Source organism: Osmerus mordax, chromosome 21, assembly GCF_038355195.1.
Source record: "Osmerus mordax isolate fOsmMor3 chromosome 21, fOsmMor3.pri, whole genome shotgun sequence".
Taxonomy (NCBI): Eukaryota; Metazoa; Chordata; class Actinopteri; order Osmeriformes; family Osmeridae; genus Osmerus; species Osmerus mordax.
In genome coordinates, this window is record NC_090070.1 from 9,253,621 (window position 1) to 9,263,966 (window position 10,346).

Consider the following 10,346-nt stretch of genomic DNA (forward strand, 5'->3'; position numbering starts at 1 on the left):
GAAGTCAATGAAGCACCTCATGCATCCGTAGACAGTACTAAACGGAAGCATGCTCAGAAGCTTTGCAGACGTAAAGCCATATATCTCTTCAATCTCGCTAAGATTACATTCACACAGTCGATATCCCAATGGATTCATTCCCAAGTGGCGATACCTCCAGGAGTGCCTGTCGTGAGTGCGTGTTTGTGTGCGTTTGTTGGTTTGTATCCGAGGCGAGAGAGCTCATTCTCGACACTACACGCCAGGACATTGACGGCGCGAGGGGGGCCTTAACGGCACCGTTGCCTGGATACGAGACCCTCGAGGGGTGGCGCTCGCTTTTAATAAAAAGGCAACCTCGGCTACCGAGAGATTAACGCCCCCTGACCTTGTGGGAGAGGAACCCTCGATGGGGGGGAAGACAGACTGCCGTCGAATCAGACGGGGAGCATTGAATAGGACCGTTGTGAAGAGGCTTCAACGGCAAAGAGCCTTTTTTGGGGGGGGGGTCGCAGGAGATGCGATGTGGTTCGTGCACGTCACAAATGATGTTCTGGGGGTAGGGGGCAGGGTCGGACTGGCCGTCGGGAGAGTCAGGGGCTGTCCAGAACGGACGGTCAAACGGCTGCGGCGTAATGCAAAAAGAAATACATATATATATACATATATAATCACAATACATGGCCGTGGGCCGGACTGCGTTTCAAAGTCCCGGGCCGTTTTTCAGTCCAGACCTGGGGGGGGGTATAGAGGTGTGGTGAGGCACCACGAGAAGAAAGATAGAGCTGTTTAATGGCTTGAAAACAAACAGAGTAGGCTAGATTCTGAAGATTCTATTTGAGGAGATGGGTGGAGGGGTATGCGTGTGTGTGTCACTATAAACAAACATGGAGCGGGGCCCGTTGAAGGAAAGGGTGTGTCTGTGGGGATAACAGTTCGTACATGAGACTTTGAGCTGGCGATTGTTGTTTGTGTTTGTGCGTGTGCGTGTATGTGTGTATTTTTGTACTTACGTATGTGTGCGAGTGGTTAGAGTTTACTTGCATAAGGGTGTGAATCCGCACTCTGGTGGGTGCGAATTCACCACAGCATGGGGAAAGAGAGAGAGAGAGAGAGAGAGAGGGGGGAGTAACTCTGTGTGTGTGTGTGTGTGTGTGTGTGTGAGAGAGAGAGAGAGAGAGAGAGAGAGAGAGAGAGAGAGAGAGAGAGAGAGAGAGGAGGAACTGTGTGTGTGTGTGTGTGAGAGAGAGAGAGAGAGAGAGAGAGAGAGAGAGAGAGAGAGAGAGAGAGAGAGGGGGGGGGGGGAGTAACTCTGTGTGTGTGTGTGAGAGAGAGAGAGAGAGAGAGAAAGAGAGAGAGAGAGAGAGAGAGAGAGAGAGGAGGAACTGTGTGTGTGTGAGAAAGAGAGAGAGAGAGCTGGACAAGCCCACAGACACACAGGCAGACCCACAGGTCCCTGGGAGTTAGCACCGGGGCTGAGGGGCCCAGAGGAGAGCCGAGGCGTGCTCAGTGGTGAGGCAGCCAGAGACAGGCAGGGAATACCAATGACCTCGCTGCAGGAGACCTGGCAGGAGACCTGGCAGGAGAATTCACCCGGGCCACACACACCACAGCTGCTCCCCCCCCCCCCAGGGAGGCTCAGCCTCTGCGTCTGGAGAAGTTGCTGTGGGTGTGTCTGTGTGTGTGTGGGAGACGTTTTGGAGGCGCGAGCAGGTAGTGTGACTCAAACACACGCGCACGCACGCAGAAGACGAAAGCTTCCCTCTTCCCGGCGTGCAACATTGCCGCCCTCCCTTCCAGGCACGGGAGGCCAGTGCGAGTCCTCGCCCACCTTGGGTAAACATTCCGCTGCAGGAACCTCTCCCTAGCTGGATCCCAGGGAGTCAGGTGGCTGAGCGGTGAGGGAGTCGGACTAGTAATCCGAAGGTTGCCAGTTCGATTCCCGGTCATGCCAACTGACGTTGTGTCCTCGGGCAAGGCACTTCACCCTACTTGCCTCGGGGGAATGTCCCTGTACTTACTGTAAGTCGCTCTGGATAAGAGCGTCTGCTAAATGACTAAATGGATCTCTCCCTTGGATGAGGCTACTCCGCCCCCAGAAGGAACACCTGAACACACCTTCTCTAAGCTGCCCGCCCGGGAAAGGAAGCTCCTCCAGCGCTCCGTGACTCTGCGACGCCGAGAGGCTCAAGGAGGGTCGAAGGCGTTCGCAGCGAAAGAACAAGGGTGGACATGAGGGCTGAGGTGACCTTTGACCCGAGGTTACGCCTGTCGCCGCGGAGACGCCGCAACGGGGGTCGGTGGAGCCTCGTTGCTGCTCCGGCGGTGTTAATGAGCTCGCATCATCAGGCCTATTGTCAGTGCTGCCACCATCATCACCACCCTTATCATTACCATTGTCATCTGCGCCGCCGTGGTAATTACCCCGCCATGAAGAGTCTCTCATTTGCTTATCGGCACGATTCCACGGGCGCCAAAAAACTGCGGAAAAAATAATCAAAGCCTCTTCACACACTCAAAACCAATTCACGGGACGGAAACCAAAAAGAAAACACGGTTTTTATTTCAATCAGTTTTCCTTCAGACCCGGCTGGCATCGCTAGTTCAATACGTACGGTGGCCTGCTAAGGTCATTAGCGAGACGGAGATGTTCATTAACGTTTGAAAAGTAAACGACAGGCGGAGAGGACTGCAGGCCTTTTCCAGGTTAACCGGTCAGCGACTAAACTCACACATTTTGTTCCTACAGCAGAGAGGGGTACAGGAATGCTAGCAATGTTTAACATTTCTCTTTGCTTCCCCCGAAAAAGTAAAGGGTCTATGGTCTGTTTAAGCTGGCGTTAACCCAGATGGACTAGGGTGAAAAAACAAAAAATAAACTCAAACCAACAAAAGGGTAGATGCATCCGAACAAAAACGCAAAAAAAGAAAAAAGCCAGAGAAAAGGAATTGGATACAAAGGTGAGAGACAGGAGGAAAGGAGGGGTGAGAGATGGAGGAAGAGAGTGGCTCTGTTATATTGGGGTTTTTCTGTGTGAGTCAGAGGGGAACACAAAAGGCAGGGTAATTATACCACAGTCTCTCTGACGCTCTCATAGGGCTAACAGCCCATAATTACACAGAAACTGTTGCATGGCACAACACACGCGTACATACACACCAACGAGAACACATTGGTAGGTTCCACAGACAGAAGAAACACACAAACACACACACGTCGTACTGTTGGGGCAGGAACGGAGAAAAGAGGGTGGCAAGAAAGGAGTGCGTAGCTGTGTGATTGTGCGAATGTGTGTGTGGTTGTGTGAGGGTGTTTGTGTGTTTGTGATAGTGTGAGTGTGTTTTTGTGTGGTTTTGTGAGTATGGTTGTGTGAGTGTGTTTGTGTGAGGGTGTTTGTGTGGTTGTGTGAATGTGATTGTGCAAGGGTGTTTGTGTGGTTGTGTGTTTGTGTTTTCCGTGTCTGTGTTTCCTTTTCTCCTCAGCTGACCTGTTAACTATTCAGCAGTAAACAGCAGCAGACCAGAATGTCCGTCCTTACACAAGACTCAATGGACAAATGACAAACAACACAGAACAATGTTCACGACTACAAGAGAACCACAGACAGACAGAGAGGGAGAGAGAGGGAGGGAGAGAGAGAGAGGGAGAGAGAAAAAGGAGGAGAAAGAGAGAGATAAGAGTAAGAAAGATGGAGAGACAACGAGAGAGCGAGAGAGGAAAAGAGAGAGACAATGGTGCTCTGTGAGAAGAGGAGGAGGAGGAGGAAGAGGAGGGAATGATCGAGAGGTCAGTCGCCTTGCCAGGGTAGATACACAACACTTGTTCAGTCCACACAGCTTCCCCCTGAGCACCAGTCCTGCCCGAGCTACAATCAACCCCTTCTTCTGCAGTTGCCTTTCTGCAAGTATGTCAGCCTTGGCATCTCTCTCTCCACCCCTCTTTCTGTTTGGGTGCTTTTTTCCCATTCTCTCTCGCTCTTTCTGTCACACTCCTTCCACCCCTCTCTCCCTCTGCATGACTTGATCTCCTCCTGATCTGTCTGGCGATCTCTCGCTGTGTGTCGGTGTGTGTGTGTGCGTGCGTCTTGTCTCCGCTCTGTTCCCCCGTTCTCTCGAGCGCTGTTGGTGTATGTGTGGTTTGTTTCTCTCCGTCCTTCTGTCGCTCTCTCTCTCTCGCTCTCTCTCTCTCTCTCTCTGTCTGTCTGTCTGTCTGTCTGTCTGTCTGTCTGTCTCTCTCTCTCTCTCTCTGTCTCTCTCTCTCTCTCTCTTTCTCTGCATGACATTATCCGCTCTTTCTCTTGGCCTATTTGTTCCCTCCCTCTCTCTCTCTCTCTCTCTCTCTCTCTCTCTCTCTCTCTCTCTCTATCACACCAGAGTCAAGCAGGGGTGCCCTGCTTCCTGTGCGAGAGCTGTCACTTCCTGTTAGATGCGGGGTCATCCTAGTGACGGGTGACGTCACCGTTAGGGGTGGCAGCACCCAGCTGTGGCCCTGTGCGTGTGTGTGTGTCAGTGCATGTGTGTGTGTGTCAGTGCATGTGTGCGTGTTAGTGCATGTGTGTGTGTGTGTTAGTGCATGTGTGTGTGTGCGATTTGGTGTGTCTGTTTTCCGTCCACACTCTCATCCGCCTGATAAGACAAAGCACTCAGTGTCCGTAGAGAAGGAGGGAGAGGAGGGGGGGGAAAGAAAGAAGAGAAGAAGAGGGGATGAGCAGCAGAGGACAACTAAGCAGATTTGTTTTTGTTTCAAATAACCGTTTAAGCACCCAGAGGTCCTTTCACCCTGTACTACTGTATAAGGCTTCCGTGAAATGCCAAATTCCGGCCTGGAAGCCAAGCTAAACAGCTAGACCTTCTCAACAGCCCTATCTCTGTGTGTTCAGATGTTCTGCGGTACGGTAAACGTAAAATGACATTTTACAGGTGCAAGATAAGGGAGGATAGGATATCTTAGGTATGCAGCTCTGACCTGTGTTGAATGTGGACACCACCCCCTCCTCCCCCCAGACACACTGAGATGAGTGGATGGATGGAAAGACAGATCCATGGAAGAGCCAGAGAAAGGCAAGTAGTAAGACAGACAAAGGTGAACCCGTTCCCATAGTGACCGTGCAATGCATGCATTGTTGCATTATAATGGCAGAAATTCATTTACCGGACGCTTTTATTCCAAGTGTCGTAGGAACAATATGCACTCAGATGATTTGCACTTTATCTGCACTATTTATATACGCCACACTGCATAAAAGCATGTGCTAAATGAACCAATGTAAATATTAGCACTTCTGAAACGCCTCGATAGGTGTTCTCGGAACCACGACAACAACACGTGTTCCAGAGGGTTCTTTTCTCCTGGGCAGCAGCCCTCAGTGGAGACATCTGTAAACACCCAAACGAGAGGCCGGCCTCACGCACTTCCTGTTTGGACGGGCTGTCCCGGTGTTTCCGACCAGGCTGTCCAATCAGAGCGCGGCTCATCGCGGTCACTGAGGCGAGCAGCATTTAGCAGGGCTGGGAGGAGGGGACAAACACCTGTGGCTCTGCTGCCTAACAGAACTGAACCGCAACACTGGGAATGGAAAACAGGCGACCTTTCCTTTTCATTTTCACATGAAATTGTGCTTTTGGGGGAGAGATTGCATGCGAGGGTGTGTGGGAAAGGGGACAAGATAGGGATATTAAAATCGGTGCTTTCAGCCAGACACCAGCTCTCTGCTTGTAAGAGAAGAGCCATGAAATTAATCCTGGAGGGTCGACACGAAAAAAAGCGGGGATCCCAGTAATAAATGTGATTTGCTTCCCTCCGTGGCTCTGGTGAATTCCTGTGGTTCAAACAGCTTACTTCTGCCTGTCCTGGTTCCTTCCACCCCCTCCAGGATTTCAATCATTCTTAATTTCACACGGCACTGACCCACAGGGCTCCCAACCTTATATTAAACATACCAATCATGCCAATTGGTTGCTGACCAAGTGATTGTTCATTGTTCATGACCGTTGAGGAGACTAGAATATTCTGACCTGGAATTTGGAGGAGGGAATGTGTAAGCTCCATCTGGGAGGAGTGACAGGGTTCATGAGCTTCCAGCTCCCCAGAGGGCAAAAAGCACCGTGGGGTGAGAAGACCTGAGGTATAAGGGACTGAAGAAACATCAGCTTGGTGTTCCTCCAGTAGGATAACCCACGGGTGCCATAGATTTAGACCACAAAACCAATGCCTTGCTCAAGACACACAAGGGAGGGAAACGCAACGCCTAACATGAGCTACAGACACCCACCGGAGCTCAGAGACAACGTTTGAGTTGAAAGTCGACTCCTCTGTTCTGAATGCAAAGCTACAGTCACAGGTGTCAGTTTCACCCTCTGGTCTGTGTGGGCCTTGCGTCGCCCGTCCAGATTGATCTGATAATCCCAGCCCCCTCTCCTCCCCTCCCTCCACACACACACATCTCCTAGGTGATAATCTGATAATTTGGCGACAGAGCGCGGTAAGCGACCACAATGTGACTGTGGCGAGGCCGGTTCAACTGGCTAATTGAATGATAGTGTGCAGCTGCTGCCTGCTTCATCCCAGCTCATTGTTCTAAAGGATTCTCTGCTATTAAAGACTAGCTACACTGCATGCTTGTACTGTAATTGCTCAGCAATTGGGTTGCTACTGAGTTCAACCATGCTGTATAAACAGAGGTATTTGACTCGCGTAAATACAAAAACTTTTGTTTTAAGTTAAATTAGAAAGGCTCTTCATCATGTCTGTAGGACAAGATACACAACTGGTTCATAAGTCTGTGATTGGTAGTCAGGTGGCTGAGCGGTAAGGGAGTTGGGCTAGTAATCTGAAGGTTACCGGTTCGATTCCCGGCTGTGCAAAATGACGTTGTGTCCTTGGGCAAGGCACTTCACTGTACTTACTGTAAGTCGCTCTGGATAAGAGCGTCTGCTAAATGTAATAAGTAAACATGATTATGGCTGAAGAAGAGTCAATAGCGAACTTCTGCTGGCATAACACTAGACGTGAAAGCAAACATCCAAAGTCCAACACATTGCATTCTCCGAAACAGACTTGGTGAAACTCAAACTGACCATCGTTTAGCACCGAGTTAAAAACATGCTGAAGCCGGAAAAAACCTGAAGTAAGACAAGGGGCCCCTTCGCCCTGGTCTAAACCCAGTCCCATCCAGCATCCCCACAGGGTTCCTCAGGGCTGGGCTGTGACTCTGCATGGCTCTCCTTGATGAATAGGCTGGCCTGATACTGTGAGACACACTATCGATCTGTTTATCCAGCGATATTGACCTCTTGGTTGGTATGTGTGAGAGTGTGTGTGTGTGTGTGTGTGGGGGGGGGGGGGCTGCCTCACCACCCTGTGTCTTAACGTGTTGCACTCTTCGACAACCCAGAAGGAGGAGACTCGAAGGCGGCAACATTGATTTCGATCGATTTAGGTTCAAACTTGTGTCGGACTGAGAGCAAGTGCAATATCAATATTGTGTGTGCGTCGGTGCCTGCGGCGTCCAAGACTGATCCCTGGAGCTGTGAAGACGTTGGACTGCTGAAGTACCAATGATTGTTGTTTCTAGCTATGGAAACCATTTTACTTCCCTTTGAAAAGGAGGGAAGAGTGTCCCCCCCCCACAAAGAATATATTAAACCATAAACCCCCTGACAAGAAGCACTTATGTCCAGGGTCCAGAGGGAACAACTAACAGATAACATGTTTTACTACTCCTATGGTTTTGGAGTAGTAATACATGGCCGAATCCAACTGATTCCTCAGAACCTGCCACGACTTTGAATCACATTTGCAGTCATGAGCTCACAGACGTGGAGGGTCAGGGGTCAAAATCAGGCCCGGGCCGCTTCCACTGTTCACAAACTAGGAGGATTCGTACGATTTCCAATGGAAACGACTCATTCAGAACACTGGGGGGGAGGGGGGGGGGGGGATAGAGATGGGAACGGGAGAGCCGATTGGGAGTCGTGAGTCAAAGAGAAGGGGTGGGGGGTGGGCTGTCAGATGGTTGGGTCCGGGGGCCTACCTGTGACCTGAAGCTTCTCCCCGGTGACCTCACACTTGAGGTAGAGGCGTCCCCTCCTCTCGGTGTGGTCCGTTCCACACAGGCTGGGCACCATCATCACACACTGGTTGTGGACGTTCATGTCGCAGGCTGCAGACAGGACAGGGGAGAGAGAGGGGGAGAGGGAGAGAGGGAGAGAGGGAGAGAGGGTGAGAGGGAGAGGGTGAGAGGGAGAGACGGAAAGTGAGCGATAGAGAATAGGAGAGGGAGACAAAGAGAAAGAGAAAGAGGGGGCATAGACTTGTTAACAATAAAAGCATTGATTTGGGAACCTGTTGTACCTGTGTGTGTAACTTGATGTTGTCACAAAAACAACCAGGGTGAGTTTTGAGAAGTTTTAGGTGCAGTATACTACAAGGTCAGACACCTATTATTTTATGAATTTGAAAACACACAGTGCTTTCAATTCCTAGAAAACATAATCTGTGTACCGTACACAGTTCCCCGAACTAAAACAAACAGATTCCTAGCCTACACTTCCAATCCCTCGATATAAAACAGCTAGCATAAAGCCCCCGGCAATTAAAAACACACAATTTAATCTAATGACACAGCCATGAGATCAGGGAGCTTCTGCCAAATCAATTTCCTGTCCATAGAATAATATCTCTATTTACGTATACCCCAGAGTCATAATTAGGATTAAAATGCCAGACATGGCGGAGAGAGGGACAGTTTATTTAATACTTCATTAATGTCATCTTGTTCATCTGGAATGCTGGGCTGCAGCAGACTGAGGAGGATGTTACTTGTGTGAATGTGTCTAATAAAAATAGCCTCGCCGCTAGCTTTGGGAATGCATATTTCAACAGCATACAGCACCAGCACTGTATGTGTGAAATATGGACCCTGGGAGGAGAGGTGGGTCTGGAGTAAAAAAAAAAAAAGAAGAAAAAAAAGAAGAAAAAGATGGAAGCCGGAGGAGGAAATTTCGTTTTTTTTAAATAATGAAGTTGTTTTATGTTATGAGAGACCGGCAGAGACGGCGGCAATCTGGTGTCACAGAAGGACGTGGATGAAGTGACGTCGGAGTGCCCTGTGGAGGTAGGGGGCGAGGGGGGTGGGTATGGAGGGGAGGGGAAGGAGGTGGGGGAGATGGAGAGGGTGGGGGGGGGGGTGGAGAGGGAAGGGGGTAAGGGAAGCGTGAGGGGTGGAAAGATCACGGGAGAGTGAGGGGTGGTGAGGATTTACATTTACATTTAGTCATTTAGCAGACGCTCTTATCCAGAGCGACTTACAGTAAGTACAGGGACATTCCCCCCGAAGCAAGTAGGGTGAAGTGCCTTGCCCAAGGACACAACGTCATTTGGCACGGCTGGGAATCGAACTGGCAACCTTCAGATTACTAGCCCGACTCCCTCACCGCTCAGCCACCTGACTCATTCCGGATGCTGGGAGAGGGGGCGGGGGAGATGAGAGGGAGCAGGGGAGAGGAGAGGCGGCGGGGGAGAGGAGAGGGGGCGGGCGGGTCGTCGGGGAGATACTCACTGTCACACTTCATCCCCTGGTGGATGAGGCCGTAGAGCAGCGAGCCACAGTGGTCGCAGAAGGTGGGGCTGCCGTAGGTGTGGATCTTGAACTTGTGCTTGGCTCGGGGGTCCTGCAGAACACAACAGAGACGGCCTGGTCACTTCACTCCACCTCTGTTTGGTGGGAGGGACTGCGGCCACACGGCACGGAAGAACGACCGCAATGAACATAGCAACCCTTTTGTTGTAATCAAAAGCCCCCACAAAACATCCCTTGAGTGATTCTGTGATGATTGCAGCCGACTTTTGACCTCTCCCTGTAGGAACGGATGGCCATGATTAAGAGTTTGAGTGATCGTCCAATCAGAGCACTTCAGACACACCGTCCAGGACAATCACTCTACTTTGATTGGAAGTCACACAAAAAAAAACATGGCAAATACTAGCAAACACACTCACAGGCAGAGAATGTATAAACGTTTAGACTTTTGACCGCAACTGTTCAAACACTACTGTGCAAATTTGTCCCAATGTTCAGGTATTGTCTGGGAGAACAATAGGTTTTCTCAGGCTGAGAAAACACCGTTTATTAGATTTTCTCAGGATGAGAAGGTAACAAGGTTGACAAGCAGTTATGAATTCTGACTAGCATTAACCACTGTTCAGTTTGAGGGTAAAATTAGTGTCCTGCTTTTCCTATGAAACTGAATTAAACAGATTGGGTCACACTCAAGCATTGTAATGGTGCATAGGTGGAATGGTCTCACATGCATGCTTCTTAAGACACTAATGACTATCGGGTTGCATTTGCTGCTCAGTGATCAGA

The 10,346-nt window shown here is 50.1% G+C and overlaps 1 protein-coding gene across 4 annotated transcripts in view; it reads right to left on the reverse strand.

Moving 5' to 3' along the window:
• Positions 1-9,645, reverse strand: part of LOC136964916 (protein kinase C alpha type-like) — a 41,636-nt gene extending 31,991 nt beyond the window's left edge. For all 4 annotated transcript variants that reach the window (XM_067258885.1, XM_067258884.1, XM_067258883.1 and 1 more), the window contains exons 1-2: positions 9,540-9,645; positions 8,013-8,141 (exon numbers count right to left, since the gene is read on the reverse strand). In XM_067258885.1, the coding sequence (XP_067114986.1) occupies positions 8,013-8,141; positions 9,540-9,552 (142 nt within the window). In that variant the 5' untranslated portion in view covers positions 9,553-9,645. The remainder of the gene's footprint in view (positions 1-8,012; positions 8,142-9,539) is intronic.
• Positions 9,646-10,346: the final 701 nt, after the last annotated feature.